The sequence below is a fragment of the Chrysochloris asiatica genome, unplaced genomic scaffold, assembly GCF_000296735.1.
Source record: "Chrysochloris asiatica unplaced genomic scaffold, ChrAsi1.0 scaffold00045, whole genome shotgun sequence".
Classification (NCBI taxonomy): domain Eukaryota; kingdom Metazoa; phylum Chordata; class Mammalia; order Afrosoricida; family Chrysochloridae; genus Chrysochloris; species Chrysochloris asiatica.
In genome coordinates, this window is record NW_006408563.1 from 733,378 (window position 1) to 756,112 (window position 22,735).

The 22,735-nt window shown below is 38.2% G+C and overlaps 1 protein-coding gene across 2 annotated transcripts in view; it reads right to left on the reverse strand.

Moving 5' to 3' along the window:
• The window catches only part of CREB1 (cAMP responsive element binding protein 1), a 106,527-nt gene that overhangs the window by 25,368 nt on the left and 58,424 nt on the right, over nucleotides 1-22,735 (reverse strand). For both annotated transcript variants that reach the window (XM_006861938.1, XM_006861939.1), the window contains 2 exons: nucleotides 9,979-10,079; nucleotides 596-738 (listed from right to left, as the gene is read on the reverse strand). In XM_006861938.1, coding sequence (XP_006862000.1) covers nucleotides 596-738; nucleotides 9,979-10,079 — 244 coding nt within the window. The remainder of the gene's footprint in view (nucleotides 1-595; nucleotides 739-9,978; nucleotides 10,080-22,735) is intronic.

Here is a 22,735-nt window from a genome sequence, read left to right on the forward strand (position 1 = left end):
AAAGAAGGTTTCAGACAAAGCTAACATAGCAATGGAAATGTTAGTCATTTTGCTAGAGAAATCTTTGCAACCTGTGAGCTCAGAAGCCGTGTCTTCTCACTTTAGCATTTCATTATGTTTACATCCCCACACTCGACTACACTATGTTTTATGCTAAAGAAATAAGTAAAGGTGTTAGTAGGGTGTAGCCAAACCCATTCCCCTGAAATAAACAGCAAGATTTTTCAATGCTACTTTTAGAAGGGAAGATTAATAATCAAAATAGATAAAATATGAGAACATTTGGGGCCTTAAACATATCCAAACAAACCAAAATTGTTCCACAAAACTCATGTTTTCTCTTAGTCTCTCATACACAAAGACTAAAAATCAAGAATGTCAATTAGTGGTTAAAATAGCTTCTAACTACCTACATACAATACAAAGGGATACCTCAGAGGCTCATAGACGTCAGTCATCCTACCTTAAAAACTAAAGAAAAGAAACTACTCCAGTTACAGAGCATCCTAGGTTGAGTAGTATAGAAAAAACAATGATAGCAGCAAGATAAAGAGAAGATATGGCAAATATGAAAACAAAAATTTCGGCTACTCACTATACTGTCCACTGCTTGTTTGGTAAATTGGAGTTGGCACTGTGACGGTGGTGATGGCAGGTGCTGAAGTTTCCTCTTCAGACTTTTCTTCTTCAATCCTTGGCACTCCTGGTGCATCAGAGGACAAGTCATTCAAAATTTTCCTACGTAAAGAGAGAACTATATTGATTAAAATGTACTGGGTAAATACAAATAATAGGTAAAATCAGATAATTGTTATTATGTAAGTAGAATTTTAAAATGTAATTTACAAGAATAAACTCCAAATGTAAAAATGAAGTACACAAGTACCGGGAAAAAACAGATATGAATTCTTTTTTAATATGAGTGTTGGGGAATTCTGTTAACTATGACTCAAAACCCAGATGCAGTTAAAGAAAAGGTTAATGAAAATAACATTAAAAAATACTATTGCATGGCAAAAAACATCAGAAACAAAGTCAGAAGAAAATCAATAAAACTTGGAGAAATATTCACCTATGTTACAGATAAACAGTCAATATCCTTTATACACATACAGTATATAAAGGACTCTGACTCTTAAAAACTGAATGAGAGAATAAATACTTGACTTTAAAAATGGGCAAAGGACTTGCACAGACAATTTACAAATATACACACACAAAAAAATTGTTCAGACATATGAAAAGATGTTCAGCTTTGGTAATAATAGAAAGAACTAATTAAAATGATAGAAATAGTACTTTCAACTCTCAGACTGGCAAAAAGAAAGTATAACAATATATTCAGTTGGCAAAGCTCTGGGAAAAGAGATACTCCCATACACTCCTGTCAGGAGTGTAATGATATAACCCTTAGGAAAGGAATTTGAAGGCATTTAACAAAATGACAGTTTATTCAACAATCCCTCTTCCAGGAATGTACCCTAAAAATATACTTCCACCCATATAGAAATGCACATGCATAAGTTTATTCATCATAGCACTGTTTATAATTGCAATATATAGGAAACAGCCTATATGCCCACACAAAGGATACTGGCTGAATAAATTGTGGTACATTCACATGCTGGAATCTTATACAGGTATAAACAAATTGTGGAAGATTTCTATGACAGAATGATTTCCAGGATATACTGTTAAGGAAAAAGAGCAAACTGAAGAGGGAATCCACAGTATGGTACCTTTTGTGTAATTAAGAAAGGGAAATTATATACATACATATATATATTTTTTTCTACAAATACATATATTGAACTCCTAGTGTGACACTGTAGGATCAGCACTGGATTGTGAATCACAAGGTCAACAGTTCAAACTCACCAGCTGCTCCTTGGAAATCTATAGAGAGGGTTGCTATGAGTCAATGGCACTTAACAACAACATACATACACATACTCATATGTTTAAGAATAAAATCAGGAAGGTTATCTATACGAGGTTAAGTGTGAAAGAAGTGGATAGAATACAAGAAATGGAGTGGGAGTACATCTGAAAATAGTTTTCTTGTACAGTTCTGACTTTGGAACCATATTAATATTTCATATTCTCAAAAAAGAAAACAGCAGCAGCAGTATGGGCAAAAAACTCTTAAAATATAAACAAAACCAAATAAACGTTGCTATATTTCAAATAAATAAATGCACAGAGGGGGGAGAAACCCCCCAAGTAATTTCTGAAATGTTAAATTTTAAAAAAAACAACACAAACCAAGCTTGAATTAATACCAACTTAATTTCAATAAAAGAGCCTGGTGGAGCAGTTGGTTAAACACTGGGCTTTTTTAACTACAACGTCAGCTGGTCAAACCCACCCATCGCTCTACTGGAGAAAGATGAGGCTGTCTGCTTCCATGAAGGTTTACGGTCTCGGAAACTCTATGGACCAGTTCTAATTCTGTCCGATGTGGTCGTTATGAGTTGGAAGGGAATCTCGTTGATGGCAGTGGGTTTGGTTTTGGTTTTAACTTCAATAGTGGAAAAAAACAAAACTCTGTTCCTATGTAGCTTTACTAACTCACTGCCTTTATGTTACTATCAGAAATAATATAATACAATTTTATCTTTATACACAGTATCCATTAACATAGATTTATGATTATTGTTTTATGCATTTTTCTGTCAAATCATAATGGGGAAAAAAGCTAAATTACAAACAAAAATTACATTAATACTGCCTTTTATATTTACCTATGTCCTGGTATGGCGCTGTAGGATAAGCCTTGGAAACCCTATACAGGGTTGCTATGATTTGGAACCAATTCAACAGACCTTAACTATGTGTCATTACCTTTATTTATTCACATAGCTTTGAGTTATTTTCTAGTGTCCTTTTATTTCACCCTCAAAGACTCCCTACAGCATTTCTGTCTTACAGGGCAAGTCAACTAGCAATAAACAAAGAACATACTGTTTTGGTCCTGATTTTAGAGGAAAACATTTAATCTTTCACCACTGAGTATGAATATAATAAATGTCTTTTATGCCATGTTGAGGGATTTCGTTTGCTGTGTATTTTTAATATGAAAGGGTGTTCGGTTTTGTCAAATGCCTTTTCTGTGAAAACTGAGATGATCATGTATTTTCCCCACTTCTGTTCCAATAATATGGTATATTACATGAACTGACTTCCTTATGTTGAACAATGCTTGAATTCCTGGGAAAAGCTTCACTTGGTCTTAGTGTATAATCCTTTTAATATGCTGTTGGGGTTGATAGTGATTTTTTCAATCTCTCCCTTGTTATATATAGGTCTGTTGTGATTGTCTATATATTTTTGAGTCAATTTAGGTATTTGGTATATTTCTAAGAGCTTATCCATTTCACTTAGTTTTCCAGTGTGTTGGTATACAATCTGCCATATTGCTCACTTACAATTCTTTTAATTTCTGTAAGGTTGGTAAGAATGTTGCCATATTAATTTCTGATTTACTCATCACTAGCATCTTTTCTCTACTTGATCAATCTAATTAGAGTTATGTCAAATTTGTGTTTTTTCAAGGAACTTTTGGGTTTTTCTTTCTTTATTATTCTTCTATTCTCTATTTCATTTATCTCAGCTTTAATTCTCTCCTTTATTCTAAAGATTAAGTGTTTACCAATGTATCTTTATATATAGGAGTTCTGGTAGCGTAGTGGTTACGAATCGGGCTGCGAACCTTAAGGTCAGCGGTTCGAAACTACCAGCCGCTCCACGGGAGAAAGATGAGGGTTTCTACTCCCATAAGGATTTACACCCTCGGAAACCCTGTACAGGGTCACTATGGGTCGGAACCGACTCGACGGCACTTAACAACAACAACAACAACAACAACAACAATGTATCTTTATACTCATTGGCTTTTTTGGTTGTAACACCACCACTGATAATTAAATAATCTTACTACCTATTTCAAATGAATTCTATTTTTGAATAACTGATCTCATTTTAAAACCAAATGCAGAAAGCTTACAAAAATTATCCTCAACACATCTTCCAATTTTTCCAATCTATTTATCCCTTGGCTGCTATGAATTTTCAAAGTACTTATTCTTTCTTTCATCAGTGAATTTATTCCTAAAGGTTGTCATTTGCAAATCTGGTAAGCATGGCTTCTGTTTCCAAGCTAAAGTGCTGGTTAAAATTCCAAGCCAGACGAGACACAGTAGATAGCACTTTGGGACTTCATCTGGACAGAAACTAATCATCAAAAGCTGGTTGTTCCCATAAAAATCCATTTTGTAATCCCCATTTCAAAAGCCTCACAAATATATCATATGAACTTTTGCTAAATACCATGCCATGAGCAAGATACAGAGGTTTGGTTTCAGAAATTCATAAATTTAAAAGAATGGCATGTTACTAAGTTTTCACATAAGCAGAGATATCATTACTTTCATGAAAGGAAACTTTTCTGTATGTATCTGTGTTCTTATAGAACCCTGCAATTAATTATTGATTAACGTTTAGTATCTTAATAACATTTCACTAGAATTTAGAGTATAAACCAAGTAAGGCAAATAAAAGAGGAATTTTCTTAAACATCAAGTTGATTTTATGAGCTCTAAAGCTACGATTTACCTAGAAATTGGAATTTCTATATTTAAATATACAAAGAAAAACCATGTGGCTTGCTTCTTAGTACCTAGTTGGATCTACTTCAGAATCAAAGGTGGTATATACTAATGTGAGATATACTTCAAAGTAAAAAATCTAACACTGAGTTATATTTAAAACCAAAGGAATGATGAATATAAATGTATACAGCACAAACCCAGGTACACAAACTATTCTAAGACCTCAAAATCAATTTATTGATATTCATTTAGATTATTTAATGGTGAGCATGGAGAAAAGGACCAGAAATTAGTAACCAACTTATTGTTATTAAGTGCCATTGAATCAGTTCCGACACATACCTACCCTATAAGGGTTTTTAAGAAACGGATAGTGGGTTTGAACCACCAACCTTGAGGTTAGCAGTCCAGTGCTTATCCTATAGCACCATACTAGGGCTCCAAGCAGGGGAGGAAGTGACAAACTCAATCACTCCTTTGTAAAAAGAGAAATAATTTAGGCTAATAACAAGGAAGAATATTAAAAGTCTGAAGTATACTAAACTCTGAAATACATTTAAAAGGAAAATTAATGGAATTACTTTTCCTGGAGACATTTAATATAGAACTAATTTCTACTTACAAAAAAATGGTTTGGGTCCAGGTTATAGGGTAGGTTAACTTCTGCGTGGAACACAAAAACTACAGTGAGGTGATGGGGTGTGTCAGCAAAACATCACCCTGAGAAAACTTCTTAGTTACAAAGTTATCTACTAGGTAACATACAACATGGTCTCTAAGTAGACATATAAGGAAAAACTGCTGCAACTTTTAACAAATGTACCTCAAACTTTTTAAAAGAATAGTCTTTAACAGTACAGTCTGCAAAGAGAAAAGGAAGAAAAGTGAGTGTTCATTCAAGATTGCTAGAGGAAGAAGTGCTCCTATTCCACACAACAAGCTTCAATTTGAGATGAAAAGTAACCTATAAGATTCTGACTTGAGTTGTCTTCTAACATCTCTTTATCTGCAATTAATTACCAAGGGCCACTGCATATCTCTGATTCTAAGGAGCTCTGCTAGCAAAGTGGGTTACACGTTGGGCTGTTAAGCACAAGGCCAACAGTTTGAATCCACCGGTCAATCCTCCAGAGAAAGATGATGCTTTTTGCTTCTGTAAAGAGTTGCTGTTCTTGTTGTTAAGTGCTGTTGAGTTGGATCCGAGTCATAGCGGCCCTGTAAAGGGTTTCTGAGGAACGGCTGGTGTGTTTGAACCACTAACCTTATGGTTTACACCGACCTTGAAGTCTAGTGTTTACCCTAGAGTGCCTTGGAAATCCGATAGAGGGTCACTATGAGTTGTAATCAACTCGACGGCACACAACCACTACCACCAAGTTGCTTTTTGTTTTTCAAGTAGAAGGTATGCTTTAGTTGACTACAAGTTTTATGTGAATCATAGCGCCCAATAAACAATATTCACTCAGAACACAGCACGATCCAAAACATAGCAAATACCCTGAGCCCAGTATTTGGTATAATCTTGGATTAAGTAAAGAAGCCCTGGTGGCTCTGTAGGATAAGCACTAGACTGCTAACTTTCCATGGCAGATGATCAATTTTGCACTTAACCAATCATATTTTGCTTCATTTCAATAATTACAATAACTGCCATGTACCATGGGTTAACAGAATTTTCTTCTATGCACTTTTTTTTTTTAAATTTTGATGTACACAGAACACATAGAAAAAATATATATTTATTTAAACAACCAAAGGGTACATTTTGCAAGCCAGTCTCCAGAAAGGCACACAGCCTTTCTCATTCCATGAGAAAGAGTCCTCAACAGCTCTCTATGCCATCACCTCTGCTTCCATCTCTGGTGTTGATTCTCTGGTAAGAATCCTACGCTCTGCTCATGCTCTTCCTTCTTGATGGTCCTAGGATCCTGTTCCTAGAATGAAAGATTAACTACTCCCTCCTTTTTGTTTCACATCTTTTACCTTTATAGTCCACCACTCGTCTGCCAGTTTGTCGTACTGAGGTGGCTTGTGAGTTTCTGTGATTCTAGAAGCTATTTTAAATACCAGCACGGTCACCCATGTTAAACAGGTTTCAGATGAGCTTCCAGACAAAGACAGACTAGGAAGAAGGAGTGAGGAACTACTTCCGGATATTTAGTCACTGAAAACCTTATGAATAGCAGAGAAACACTGTCAGATATAATGCTGGAAAATGAGCCCCTCAAGTTGGAAAGCACTCAAAATGCGACTGGGGAAGAGCTGCCTCCTGAAAGTAGAGTTGACTGTGATGACTCAAATGGAGTAAAGCCCATGGGAGAAAAGTCCGCAAAAAAGACCTTCATTTGCTGATGGGGCAAAATTCAAAATGAAGAGAAACAGCTGTAAACATCCATTAATAATAGGAATGTATGAAGTATGAATCTAGGAGAAAATTAGAAATTATCAAAAATGAAATGGAATGCATAAACATCGATATCTTAGGCATTAGTGAGCTGAAAGGGACTGGTATTGGCCATTTTGAATCTAACAACCACATGGTTTACTATGCCAGGAATGACAAATTGAAGAGGAATGGTGTTGCATTCATTGTCAAAAAGAACAGATCCAGATCAGTCATGAGATACAGCGCTGTCTGTGATAGGATAATATCCATGCACCTACAGGAAAGACCATTAAATACCACTATTATTCAAATTTACACACCATCCACTAAAGCCAGTGGGGGTGAAATAGAATAATCCAATTCTAATGCAAAGGTTGGGAGCAAATAGGAAGGATCAGTAGTTGGAAAATATGGCCTTGGTGATAGAAATGATGTTGGAGATCACATGATAGAATTCTGCAAAATCAATGATTTGTTCATTTCAAATACCTTCTTTAGACAGAATAAGAGACTACTATACACACAGACCTCACCAGATGGAATACACAGAAATCAAATTGACTACATCTAAGGAAAGAGAAGATGGAAAAGCTTCATATCATCAGTCAAAATAAGGCCAGGGCAGATTGTGGAACAGACCATCAATTACTCATATGCAAATTCATACTAAAGCTGAAGAAAATAAAAACAAGTCCATGAGAGCCAAAATATGACCTTGAATATATCCCACCTGAATTTAGAGATCATCTGAAGAACAGATTTGATACATTAAACACTAAAGACAGAAGACCAGAAGAGGTGGGTGATGCCATGAAGAACATCATACATGAAGAAAGCAAAAAGTCATTATGAAGACAAGAAAGAAGGAAAAGATCAAAGTGGATGTCAAAAAGAGACACTGAAACTTGCTCTCTAGTGTAGAGATACTAAAGAAAATGGAAGAAATGAGGAAGTACAAGAGCTGAACAGAAAATGTTAAAGATCAGTTCAAGAAGATAAAGCCAAATATTACAGCAAAATGTCCAAAGATCTGGAGTCAGGAAACGAAAAAGGAAGAACATGATCAGCATTTCTCAAGCTGGGGGAACTGAAGAATAAATTCAAACCTCAATTTTTATTATTGAAAGATTCTCTGGGCAAATTATTGAATGATACAGAAAGCATCAAAAGAAGATGGAAGGAATAAAGAGTCCCTGTACCAGAAGGAAATGGTTGATGTTCAACCGTTTCCAGAGGTAGCATATGATTAAGAGCCAATGATACTGAAGGAGGAAGTCCAAGGTGCACTGAAGGAATTGGCAAAGAACACGGCACCAGGTTGATGGAAAAAAACTGAAATCTTTCAAGAAAGTGAGGTGGCACAGGAGGCACTCATTCATCTCTGCAAAGAAATTTGGAAGACAGATATCTGGCCGACTGATTGGAAGAGATCTGTATTTGATATCACCAAAGAGATCACCAAAGAGAGGTGACCCAATGGAAAGCGGAAATCATTGCACAATCTCTTTGCTATCCCATGCGAGTAAAGTTTTACTAAAGGTACTACAGAAACAGCTGCAAGCACACATTGACAGAGAACTTCCAGAGGTTCAAGTCAGATTCAGAAGAGGCTGTGAAATGAGGGATATCACTGCTGATGTCCGAGGGATCGTGGCTGAAAGCAGAGAATATCAGAAAAACGTTTACCTGTGCTTTACTGACTACAGAAAGGCTTTCGATTGTGTGGAACATGACAAGCTATGAACAACATTGCGAAGTATGAGTATTCCGGAACACTTAAATGTGCTCATGAGGAATCTGTACATGGACCAAGAGGCAGTTGTTCAAGCAGAACATGGGAACACTGAATGGTTTAAAATTAAGAAAGGTGTGCGACAAAGTTGTATTCTTTCACCATACTTATTCAACCTATATGCTGAGCAAATAATCCAAGAAGCTGGGTTATATGAAGAAAAACGTAGCATCAGGATTGGAGGAAGACTCATTTATTAACAACCTGAGATATGCAGATGATACAACGTTGCTTACTGAAGGTGAAGACTTTCTTTTTGGATCAACTATCAACACTCATGGAAGTAGCAGTCAAGAAATCAAATGATGTATTGTGTTAGGCAAATCTGTTGCACAAGACCTTTTTAATGTGTTGAAGAGCAAAGATGTCAGCTTGATGACTAAGGTGTGTCTGACCCAAGCCATGGTATTTTCAATAACCTCACATGCATACAAAAGCTGGACAGTGAATAAGGAAGACCATAGAAGAATTGATGATTTTGAGTTACGGTGCTGGAGAATATTGAAAGTACCATGGGCTGCCAAAAGAACCAACACATCTTTGTTGGAAGAAGTGCAGCCAGTGTTCCTTGGAGGCCAGGATGGCCAAAATTTGTCTCTCATATTTTGGACATATTGTCAGGAGGGACCAGTCGTTGGAAAAGGATATCATGTTTGGTAAGGTGGAGGGTCAGATAAAAAGAGGAAGACCCCCAAATGAGATGGATTGGCAAAGTAGCAGCATCAATGGGCTCAACCATGGCAACAATAGTGAGGTTGGCCCAGGATTGGACAGTGTTTCATTCTGCTGTGCATAATGTTGCTATGAGTTGGTAACTGACTCGATGGCATCTAGCAACAACAACCTTGCTTATCAAATTGCAGGAATTTAAAACTTGTTTTCTTTATGAAACTTCATCTTCCTCTAGTTGAGTTCTGATGAGTAAGTCATCCAAGTTAGGTCAAATGGGTACTGTCTGAAAATCTGTGTTCTTGTACACCACCCCTACTTTACTTTAGATCAGCTGGCTGCTTCATTCTCAGTTCTAGCCCCCAGTGGCTGGGTCAATATCCATGGGCTGAGGCGTTTCCAAGTCTCCCTAAATTTCAGACCAACCAGCCCTTGCTCTTCTCTCTCTCATCTCAAGGATAACGGATGTCTATGGAACACGGTGGAACTCACCAAGTTCTTTTAGCTATTAACTTCCATACCTGTAAGAAGGCCTCCTTGACAGAATCTCTCTTCGTTTTTGGGAATCAGTAACACTATCCACTGACTCTTGTGAATCTTCACTTTCTGCAATAGTAGAAATCTGAAAATAAAGAAGAACTTTATCTTGATAATCAAATTTAGTTCACATAAAATTTGTATGAAGTTTAAGGAAAAGTAACATAAAGACATATTTAAACTAAATACATGTGTCAGAAAAAGAAAAATGTAAGTTTTTAATGGGAGATTAACAGCATCAATTGCAGTCTTGGTGTGGTGCTGTAGGATAATCACTGTACTGTAAATCGCAAGGTTGGCAGTTCAAAACCACGAGCTGCTTCCTTGGAAACCCCGTACAGGGTTTCTATGAGTAGTAACCAACTCGACAGCACTTAACAACAACTGCAACGATACTCACTCATCCTTTCCTTTTACTTTATATATTGTAAAAGATGAAGTCAAACAACTGAATTTTTAAGGGGGCGGTCAATAACAAGTTTTTTATGATATCCACATTCAAATAAGTATCATTTAGGACTCCACATAGTGAATTTTGACTGCATCAGTGCTACCTGTCAGCTATTTCAGTTAGAACAAAACTACCAACTAAAGTAAGACTTCTGGCATAAGCATGAGGGAAAGAGTGAATGACAAAATACAGTCATAAGTCTATATAACGAGTAAGCCCACTATCAGTAAGTCAATTCCAACTCACAGTTACCCTGTATAGGGTTTCTGAGACTGAAAATCTTTATAAGAGCAGATAGCCTCATCTTTTTCCCTCAGAGTGGCTGGTGGATTGCCAACTTTCAGGTCAGCAGTCCAGTCCTTAACCTACAGCACTACCAGGGCTCCTTATATAATGACTGTACAATTATTTTTCTTTATCTTCTGTGTAAACACTTGTAAATATAGTTACAATTGTACAGGTAAGATCAATGATCTACCCACAATGTTCAAGACTGCTGTTTTCAGCAAAATAAAAAAGTCCCTCTGGTTACATACATTTCAAAGTTGGTATTCTACAATTTTTATTAAGCAGAAACTCATGGCAAAGAACTGTGCATTTCTAGAAAGTATCTCTGATCTGGAAAGAAACACATGGATAAAGTTTTTGCATCGTTTTGTTGTTGTTGTTAGGTGTTGAGTCTAGTACTGACTCATGGCAACCCTATGCACATCAGACTCTCCAATTTATCAATTAAGATATCCTTCTCCAGGGACAGGCATCCGGGCTTCCAAGGAGCATTCTGGATGTACTTCCTACAACATTAGATTGAGTTTATTTGTTTGGTAGTCCACGGTACTTTTAAACTCCTCAAACACCATAACTCAAATGCATCAATTCTTCTATGGTCTTCTTTATTCACTGTCTACAGTCACATGCATATGAAGTTATTGAAAATACCGTGGCTTGGGTCCAGAGCACCTTAGTCCTCATACTGACATCTTTGTTCTTCAACACTTTAAAGAGGTCTTGTACAGCAGATTTGTCTAATGCAACACATCGTTTTGATTTCTTGACTGCTGCTTCCATGAGTGTTGATGGTTGATCAGAGCAAAACGAAGTCTCTTGACAGCTTCAATTCTTCTCCATTTATATGGATGCTATTTATTGGTCCAGTGGTAAAGATTTCTATTTTCTTGACACTGAGATGCAAGCCATGCCAAAGGCTGTAATCTTTGATCTTTATCAGTTAAGTATTTTAAGTCCTCTCTGCTTTCAGCAAGCAAGGTTGTATCATCTGCAAATTGCAGGTTCTTAACGAGTCCTCCCTCCAATCCTGATGCCAGATTTTTCTTCATACAATCCAGCTTTTTGGGTTATTTGTTCAACACAGTAAGATTGAATAAGTATGTTGAAAGAATACAATTTTTCTTAATTTTAAACCATTCGGTGTTCATTTGTTCTGTTCAAACAACTGCCTGTTGGACTATGAACAGGTTCCTCATGAGCACAATTAAGTGTTCTGAATTACTCATTCTCCACAATGTAGCCCATAGCCTGTCGTAATCCATGGTTCTTTGTATAGTCAATAAAGGACAGGTAAACCTCTTTCTGGTGTTCTCTGCTTTCAGCCAAGATCCATCTGATGTCAGCAATGATATTGCATATTTCATGTCCTCTTCTGAATCTGGCTTGAACCTCTGGAAATCCTATCAATGTATGACTGTAGCTGTTTTTGTATTATCCTTAGCAAAAATTTACTTCCATGTAATATTAATGATACTGTCCAATGATTTCTGCATTCTGCAGGGTAAACTCTCTTTGGAATGGTCACAAATATGACTCTCTTCCAGTCAGTTGGCTTCAAAATTTGACAAAGATGAGTGAATGCCTCCAGTGCTGCATCAGTTTGTTGAAAGATTTCAATTTGTATTTCATCAATTCCAGGTGCCTTGTTCTTTGTTAATTCCTTCAATGCATATTAGACTTCTTCTTCCTTTAATATCATTGGCTCTTGATCATATCTACTTCTTGAAATGACTGAACATTGATCATTTCTTTTTGGTACAGTGAACTGTGTATTCCTTCCATCTTCTTTTGATGCTTTCTGCATCATTCAATATTTCACCTAGAGAATCCTTCAATATTTTAAGACTTGATTTTTTTTCTTCACGTCCCTCAGCTTGAGAGATGCTGAGAGTGTTCATCTCTTTTGACTTTCTAACTCCAGATTTTGCACATTTGTGATAATATTTGATTGTGTCTTCTTGAGCTGACCTTCGAAATTTTCTATTTAGCTCTTTTACCTCCTCATTTTTTCCATTTTCTTTAGCATCTCTACTCTGGAGAGCAAGTTTCAGAGTTTCTTCTGACATCCATTTTGGTCTTTTCTTTCTTGTCTTTTAACGAATTTTTGCTTTCCTTCTATATGGTGTTCTTGATGTCATCCCATAACTCTTCTTGTCTTCAGACTTCAGTGTCTAATGCATCAAATCTGTTCTTCAGATGCTCTCTAAATTCAGGTGGGGTATGTATGTTCCAGGTTATGTTCTGGCTCTTGTGGACTTGTTTTAATTTTCTTCAGCTTCATCCTGAACTTGCATATGAAAAATTGATAGTCTGTTCCACAGTCTGTCCCTGGCTTTGTTTTGGCTGATGATATGGAGCTTTTCCACCTTGTCTTTGCATTGTTGTTGCTGTTAAGTGCCGTTGAGTCGATTCTGACCCATAACAGTCCCATATAGAGTTTCCAAGGAGCTGCTGGTGAGCTTCACTTTGCAGTTCAAATGACTTTGCAGTTTGATGCATTAGCCCACAGTGCCACACCAGTACTCCTGTCTTTCCACAGATGTAGTTAATTTGATTTCTATGTATTCCATCTGGTGAGTTTCATGTATACTGTCATCTTTTTTGTTATTTATATTCGTGTATTTACAATGAATAAGTCCTTTGTCTTGCAAAATTCTATCATGTGTAAAGGAAACGAATGTAAATTGTGACAATTTGAAGAACTTGACCTATACTTTTGGATGTAGTAGCTCAAAATACCAACTGAGAGGGAAAGAATCTTCACATCAAGGATCAATCCTATCCCCTCTGTATATAGGGTTTATAGGGATGGACAACTTAGACATTGGCTACCTAAAATGAAGGCGTCATAAAGGCACGAAGTGACTGGCTTACAAGTTTTCAGGAGAGTGTAGTTTAACAGTGTGCAGTGGAAGATAAAGCCCTACTGAATGGTTTCCATCTTGTCTAGACAGGTCTGGTGAAAGGAGATGGGGATACCATTCTTATGATTCAATAGTGATTAAATGTTATCATGACTAAATGTGATAACTGTAAATATAGAAGTTCTGTAACAAAAATGGGGGAGTAGTTAATTTTACAGTCCAGAAACAAGAGGATCCTAGGACCATCCAGGGAGAAGAGCACAAACAAAATGCAGGACCCTATCCAGAGAAGCAGTGACACCAGAGATGGAGGCAGAGATGAGGACACAGAGAGAGAGTCAGCAGCTGAAGACTCAGACTCATGGAAAGAGAGAGACTCAGTGCGGACAGCCAGAAGACAGATTTGCAAAATGTACCCTTTGGTTGTTTAAATTATTATATATGTCTGAGTGTTTTTGTGTACATCCCCCTCCCCCCCCCACGTACACATACCCCTGCCCCCAAAAAAAACAAAAAACAGAGGGAATGGAAGCAAATGCTGTTGAATGATGAGGCACAGAGGAGACTGTAATCATTGAAATGAAACAATGGTGTAAAGCCAATGTTCTCCCATCTAAACTATCACTCAGTTCATAATTTAAAAAACAAAAAATTCTATCATGAGATCTCCAGCATAGTTTCTATCACCAAGGCCATTATTTTCCAACTAACAATTCTTCCTCTTTGTTTTCAACCTTTGCATTACAATCGCCAAAAAATTTAAATACATCTTGATTGTATGCTGGATCAATTTCAGGCTGAAGTTGATAGAATTCTTCAATTTCCTCATCACTGACTTTAGCGGTTGATGAGTAGGTTGGAATAATTAGTGCTATTAACTGGTCTTCCTTGTAGGCTTATAGATATTATCCTGTCACAGATAGCATTGTACTTCAAGACAGATCTTGATCATGTTCCTTTTTGACGATGAATGCAATGCCATTGTTCTTCAATTTGTTATATCCATCAGTAAATCATGTTATTGTCAGATCCAAAATGGCCAGGAACATTCCATTTCAGCTCACTAATGCCTATGATATCAATGCTTATTTGCTCCATTTCATTTCTGAGAATTTCCAATTTTCCTAGATTCATACTTCATACATTGATGTTTCAATTATTAATGGATGTTTACAGCTATTTCTCTTTATTTTGAGTTGTGTCCCATCAGCAAATGAAGGCCCTGAAGGCTTTACTCCTATCACACCATCACGGTCAACTCTACTTTGAGAAAACAGTTCTTCCCCAGTTAAATTTTGACTGCCTTCCAACCTGAGGGTTGCATCTCCTGTCACTATCTGACAATATTCTGGTGTTCTTCCATCATATTTCAGTATTCAATATTCTGGTGCTGACAGTGTCCCACTGCTATTCATAAGGTCTTCAATGAGTAAATATTAGGAAGTTGTCTGTCTCTCCTTCTTCCTTGTCTGCCTATGTCTGGAACTCAGTATCACAGCAACACGCAAGCCACCACAGTACAAAAAAACTAAGAGACAACTGGTGGAAAGTAACACAGTATCTGGAAAGTAATGAATGAATAAAGTTTTACATGGGATGATAATAATAGCTGTTGTTCTGAACTTCAGTCAAGTCGATTTTAGACGCACAGCAGCCCTGTACCTGGCTTCAGAGCAGCAGCTAGTGGGTTTGATCTGCCAACCATGTGGTTCGCAGTCCAGCGCTTATTCTACAGCACCACACCAGGAGTAACTAACATTTTTTAAGATCCTTCTACTGTACCCATTTTATAGCTGGAAAAAAGACACAAAGAAGTTAACTAAATCACCCCATTCACAAAGTTAGAAAGTAGTGGAGCCCTACCTTTATTTGTAGACTAGAAATTAGGCAGGCATGCTTGTCTGTCAAATGTGTCCTGCCAAAGTTCTTTAGTCTACTCCACAGGAGGCTGTCATGCTCTTTCCTGAACTCAATACTTATACTCTCGGTTAGATTAAGCAAGTAAGGAGTCTGTGTGAGTTAGTACCATGTCTAAATTTCTTTCAACGGCAGTTAAGAAAAACATATTCAGAAGTAGTTAACAAATTTCAAAGGTACAAGGTTGTACATGGTCTGAGTTCCACAGCTCTTCAGAGTGGAAATTCATTTTGACAAGATTTTGCAATATACACATTCATTTAAAAATGAACTATTAAGTTAGGTAAATTTAACAGTTCTCTACAAAACACACCTAGTAGTGCTCCACCCACATACTTTAGAATTATAAGTATAATCCTTGTTACTGTTGCTTTTGTTAAGTGTCATAGAGTCAGTTCAGGTCCACACTGACCCTGTATAGGGTTTTCCAAGGATGTAAATCTTTAAGGGAACAGAAAGCCTCATCTTTTTCCTGTGCAGCAGCTGGTGGACTCAAACTGCCAACCTTTTGATTCAGAATCAGTGCACTTCCCTGTATAATCTTAAATACTTGAAACTTAACAGGCAACTTTCAATGAACCTAAAAAAAATTGTTAAGAAGATAAACAAAGGTGAATTTTGGATATGATTCTGTGTCAAGTAATACGATAGTTATTGCTAAAGTAGTATATGAAACTTTCCCACTCATTGGCAGCTGTTGTGGAATAAGATCACTCCAAGTATATGGTCTGCACAGGCTTTCTGAGATACAGCACAGGAACTGTGAAAAGGACTTCAATGAAGAGCAGAATTTCATAAAGTATTAAGTCTGAACTCAAAACGGACAGGGAATAACATGATAAGCACTCCACTCAGGACTGACTTAGTTCCTGCTGCCCTCTTTGTGTGACTCTCATATTCTCCATCTTACAACCTTCTTATAAGGATATAAAGTAACTATGGAAAAAGAAATATAACATGCTGAAACTTACTTTAAAGAAAATCTCAAATATCCTATATAAACTACCCAAAGAAGAGTTCTGAATGAAATAAATGTTGTTTATGAATATGTGGCTTTTCATGAAGTTTCTTTTTGGTTTTAACAAACAAATTTATTCTTTCACAGTTCAGGAGGCTAGAAGTCCAAATCCAGCTCTAGAGGAAGGCTTTCTCTCTACCGGCTCTGGAAAAAGGCCCTTGTCTCCTTTCAGCATCTGTAGACCCAGCATTCCTTGGTGACCTCCATGTGTTTTGGCATCAACCGTCCTCTGAATATACAAGCTTCAAGTACAGGTCCAAAGGATACACTCCACTCCTAGCTCTTCCTACTTGGTGGTGGTGGTTGTTGTTAGGTGCCATCAAGTCGGTATTGACTCATAGCGACCCAGTGCAAAACAACAAAACACTGCCTAATCTTGGGCCAACCTCACAATTGTTGCCACGCTTAAGCCCATTGATACTGCTACTCTGCCAATCCATCTCACTGGGGGTCTTCCTCTTTTTCTCTGACCCTCCATCCTACCAAACATGATATCCTTCTCCAGGGACTGGTACCCCTGACAATAAGACCAAAGTATGAGAGACGAAGTGTGGCCATCCTGGCCTCCAAGGAACACTCTGGCTGCACTTCTTCCAACACAGATCTGTTGGTTCTCTTGGCAGCCCATGGTACTTTCAATATTCTCCTCCAACACTAGAACTCAAATGCATCAGTTTTTCTATGGTCTTCTTTATTCACTGTCCAGCTTTCGCATGCATATGAACTTATTGAAAATACCATGGCTTGGGTCAGGCGCACCTTAGTTTTCAAGCTGACATCTTTGCTCTTCAACTCTTTAAAAAGGTCTCATGAAGATTTGCCTAATGCAATACATCGTTTGATTTCTTGACTTCTGCTTCCATGAATGTTGATGGTTGATCCAAGAAGAATGAAGTCCTTGACAACTTCAATCTTTTTTCCGTTGATCAAAATGTTGTTTATTGGTCCAATGGCGAGGATTTTTGTTTTCTTGACATTGAGATGCAATCCATACAGAAGGCTCTGTTCTTTGATCTGCATCACGAAGTATTTTAAGTCCTCTTCATTTTCGGCAAGCAAGAGTGTATCATCTGCATATCGCAGGGTGCCAATAGTCTTCCTCCAATCCTGATGTCACGTTTTTCTTCAGATAACCTAGCTTCTCGGTTTACTTGCTCAGCATACAGGTTGAATAAGTATGTGGAAAGAATACAACCTTGTTGCATACCTTTCTTAATTTTAAAACATTCAGTGTTTCCATTTTCTGTTTGAACAACTGCCTCTTGGTCCATGTACAGATTCCTCGTGAGCACAACTAAGAGTTCCGGAATATTTATACTTTGCAATGCTGTCCGTAACTTGTCATGAACCACACAAACGAAAGTCTCTGCTTAGTCAATAAAGCACAGGTAAACATCTCTCTGATATTCTCTGCTTTCAGCCAAGAGCCATTGGACATCAGCAATAATATCCCTTGTTCCATGGCCTCTTCTGAATCCACCTTGAATCTCTGGAAGTTCTCTGTCAATGTACGCTTGCAGCTGTTTCTGTATTACCTTTAGTAAAACTTTACTCGCATGGGCTATCTAAGAGATTGTCCGATGATTGCCGCATTCTGTTGGGTCACCTCTCTTTGGAATGGGCACAAATACGGATCTCTTCTAATCAGTCGGCCAGATAGTTGTCTTCCAAATTTCTTGGCAGAGATAAGTGAGTGCCTCCTGTGCCACCTCACTTTCTTGAAAGATTTCAATCTTTATTCCATCAATTCCTGGTGCCTTGTTCTTTGCCAATTCCTTCAATGCACCTTGGACTTCTTCCTTCACTATCATTGGCTCTTGATCACATGCTACCTCTTGAAACAGTCGAACATTAATCATTTCCTTTTGGTACAGTGACTCTGTGTATTCCTTCCGTCTTCTTTTGATGCTTTCTGCATCATTCAATATTTTTCCCAGATAATCTTTCGATAATGAAAGTCGAGGCTTGAAGTTTTTCTTCAGTTACCCCAGCTTTAGAAACACTGAGCATGTTCTTCCTTTTTGTTTTCTGACTCCAGATCTTTGCACATTTTGTTGTAATATTTGACTTTGACTTCTCTAGCTGACCTTTGAAATTTTCTGTTCAGCTCTTGTACTTCCTCATTTCTCCGTCTTTTTCTGCTCACTCATCTTAGTCCTCTTATTGGTTTATCATACATAAAAGCCGTATTACATCATTGTTGTTGTTGTTAAGTGTTGTTGAGTCAGTTCCAACTCATAGCGGCCTTTATAGGGTTTCCAAGGAGCATCTGGAAGTTTGAACTACTAACCTTTTGGTTCAAAGTAACCTTGCGATCCAGTGCTTTATCCTCCAGCACAACACCAGGACTCCATATGACATAACTGCCAAATCATTGTCTAGACAAGCTGACAAATATTTAGGGCGACACAATTCAACCCATGATACTCTACCCTTTGTACTCCCAAATATATGTCCTTGCCACTTCCCAAGCACTTTAACCCAATTATATTATATTATTCCCAAAGTCTTCCAAGTCCATATTTCAATCTAGGACAAAATTCTTCTTCATCTGTGATTCTAGAATACAAGTTGTTGTTGTTGTTGTTGTTAAGTGCCGTCGAGTCGGGTCCGACCCATAGCGACCCTGTACAGGGTTTCCGAGGGTGTAAATCCTTACAGGAGTAGAAAGCCTCATCTTTCTCCCGCGGAGCAGCTGGTAGTTTCGAACCGCTGACCTTAAGGTTCGCAGCGCGATTCGTAACCACTACGCTACCAGAGCTCCTTATCTGCTTCCAAATACAGGCACAAGTTAAATATTTACATTACAAATGGAAGCAATCATGAGAGAAAGCAGGAATAAGGAACAGCAAGTTAAAAGCCCTGCAGGGCAATTTACACCAGCTCTCAAGGGTTGAAAAGAATCCTCTGTTCTCTGAGACCACCTAGGCAATGACCCTGCCCTCCTGACTCTGGATTTTGGCCAAGTTCTCTGGATTCTGGGAGGAGGTAACCTTCAGTTTCAGCTCTGCCTTCCAGGTCCATTAGAATGGCGCCTGTGCTCCCTAACTTTAGATGGCCCATTCTCCTAATAATCTGTCTGAGTAGTATCTGTACTACCCCCCTGACCCTGACAATTCCCACTTTTCTGTCTTCACAGGCATGGCAGCCCTGCCACCTGAGCTCTGGGTAATGCACCATCTTAACAACAGCACCAATTCCAGAACAGAGTTGGTGAAGAACATCTGACTCTGAAATCTCACAGGATTTATCCTTTGAGAGTCCAAAAAAATTGGCCCTACCTTCTGAAAATGAAATAGCTCTGCTTTCTATACTTCTTATTCTCTTCCACTTCTGCTTCCTGGTTCCTTGGCGTCTACAAGAGGTCAGCATGACCTCTGTTCTACATTTGCATGTATTGCAAAGCTCTTTAGCTCTACTTATAAACACTCACAGGCAACCCCACTCCATCAGTAAGCCTTGGCCTGAAGGTGCTCACCTCTCTAGCTCATGGGTCTGAGAGTCCCTGACAAGTAACCAGAGGCACATGAGTATGACAGAAAGCTTTCTCTACAATGGTGCTCAGCTCCCTTGCTTTGTTCTCTGGGTCAGTCTCCTGGTCCCGCTGCTGCAGTTTCTCTGCCACTGCTTCTCACTGTCTGTGCCATCTCCGGTGTTAAGAGCTCTCCACATCTTCTTCTGAACCCTCATCAAAATTGCCTTTGACATCACAATTCCACCAACAATCTCTTCAAGACAATCTAGACTTTCACTTTTAGGAAGTTTAGTAATCTTCCAGCCTCTACTCATTATCAAATTCCAAAACCACTTCCACATTTCAGTTATCTGTTAGTGCAGCACCCGACTCTTATATGGTACCAATCTCTGTCTTAGTTCTTTAGTGCTGCTCTAACACAGTTTAGGAAGCTAGAAGTTCAAATTTAGAGCTCTGACTCTGGGGAAAGTCCTTATCTCCTTCCAGCATCTGTAGGCCCAGCATTCCTTGGCATCAACCTTCCCCTGGATCTAGGAGCTTCAGTGTCAGGACCCCAGGTTCAAAGGATGCACCACACTCTGGCTCTTCTTTCTTGGTGATAGTAACGTCCCTCAAGTTTGATTGTTTTCCAAATGGATAAAAAGTTCTATGATTTATAAGACGCTGTCTAGTCAGAGAGAAGGAATTAGCTTATCATAGTGCAGTGATGATAACTTTTAAAATGTAGAATTCATAACTAGACATAACATAGGAAACATTTCACCTTTGAGGATACAATCCAAGGAGAACTTAGAACTGTAAAGCCAATCCCTATAGAGTATCTAAAAATATAAACAAAGAAACTAAACTCACAATTCTGAGGCTGATAAAAATGATGCAAAAAAAAAATAAACCAACACCAACAACTTGTAAATGACAAAAATTCTAGTTCAATATTTAAAAACATTAACAATAGGCATTTGAAAAGCTACATTATAGCCTACTATAATCACATTCCAGTGACAGATCCCTGCCTCTGCTATCACCTTTCTTTGCTTAACCCCTTTCTGAGGTTCTTTTATAGGTCCTTAATGATGGCTACTTCTAAGTCAAGAAAATTTCAAATGACAAAAATATACCATGCATATGTAATGTATAAATCTTATTTCTCAGCTTTTTATATGTTATTTGAAACCTGTACCTCCTAATCAAGTTGATTCTCTCTTGTAGCAATCCTGTATATGGTTTTGGAGACTGTAAATCTCTATGGAAGCATAGCAATCTCTTCCAAAGAGCTGCTGGTGGGTTTGAACTGTTGACCAATGTTTATCCTGCAGTGCCACTGGGGCTCCTTTTGTTGTTACATATAAAGAGAGAAAGAAATCTCCTTGTCTTAATATTATTTATTTAAAATTTCAAAATCAACTATGGTGGTGGTGTTGGTAGTGTGCCTTGGAGTTGATTCCAACTCATAGCGACCCTGTATAGGGTATCCTAGGCATATATCTTTATGGGAGTTGAAAGCCTCATCTTTCTCTCATGGAATAGCTGGAAGTTTCAAACAGCCCGACTAATAATCACTATGCTACCAGAGCACCTTAAACCCTAATCAAAACAACAGCAACATTAGATGTTTTCAAAAACTATACATGGTCCCCTGGAAGCTGAAGTATACACAGTCCCTTACTTGCAAAGCCTTTTGAGTTATAATGAATCACCCTTACAGCTGTCTTTTTGTCCTCTTAATGAGGAAAAGGGAGACAAGTTTTCAAAAAATGTTACAGTGAAAGGATTAGCTGAAACGTGTGGCACTATAGGATAAGGCATCGACTTCAAGGACAGTTTGGACAGCAAGGTTGGGGGTTCAAACTCACCATTCGCTCCTCAGAAACCCTATACAAGGTCGCTGAGTCGAAACCAACTTGACGGCACTTAGCAACAACAAATCAGGAGGCTCAGTTACTTGGAACCATGAACACAAACACTGTTTGCTTTGCTACAGTCAATAGGTAGATTCAGCAAGCAGTGACATGTTACTAAGAAATGTATGAAGGGCCATAAAGACAACTTGCACTCATTTTCTGAATAGAAACGCCACCCCATTCCCAGGGATAATCCAGAATACACGTGGAGTCACTCTGCAACTGACAAAATGTGATCATCTAACTCTTCTTCATTGTTGTTGTTGTTGTTAAGTACTGTCGAGTCGGTTCCGACCCATAGCAACCCTGTACAAGGTTTCCGAGGCTGTAAATCTTTTCGGGAGCAGAACGCCTCATCTTTCTCCCGCGGGGCAGCTGGTAGTTTTAAACTGCTGACCTTAAGGTTCACAGCACGGTTCGTAACCACTACGCTACCAGAGCTCTTCTGTTGTTTAAGGTTGTGTTTTTGGTTTTTTTAGGTTTCTATTGTGAATTGAGTGACAGTTTACATGGGTTGGAATAAATTTTTATATTATGTATTAAAATATATCTATAAATGTATATGTAGGAACAAACAAGATGGCGGATTGGGTGGACGTGTAGCAGAGAGCTCCGCCAACAACAACACAGAATACCCGACCAAGCAGGTTCAGGGGCTGGTCCCAGAACTCTGAACCACATATAAAGGAATACTTAGAAGGTTGGAAGGCTCACAGCTGGGGGAATATGTGGCAGAAGCAAGAAATCTATTGCTTTCTAGTCCGGGACGCTTGGCTGCTCCAGGAACCGCCATCTTGGGTGAGACCATGTGGGGAAAAGATCGGAGC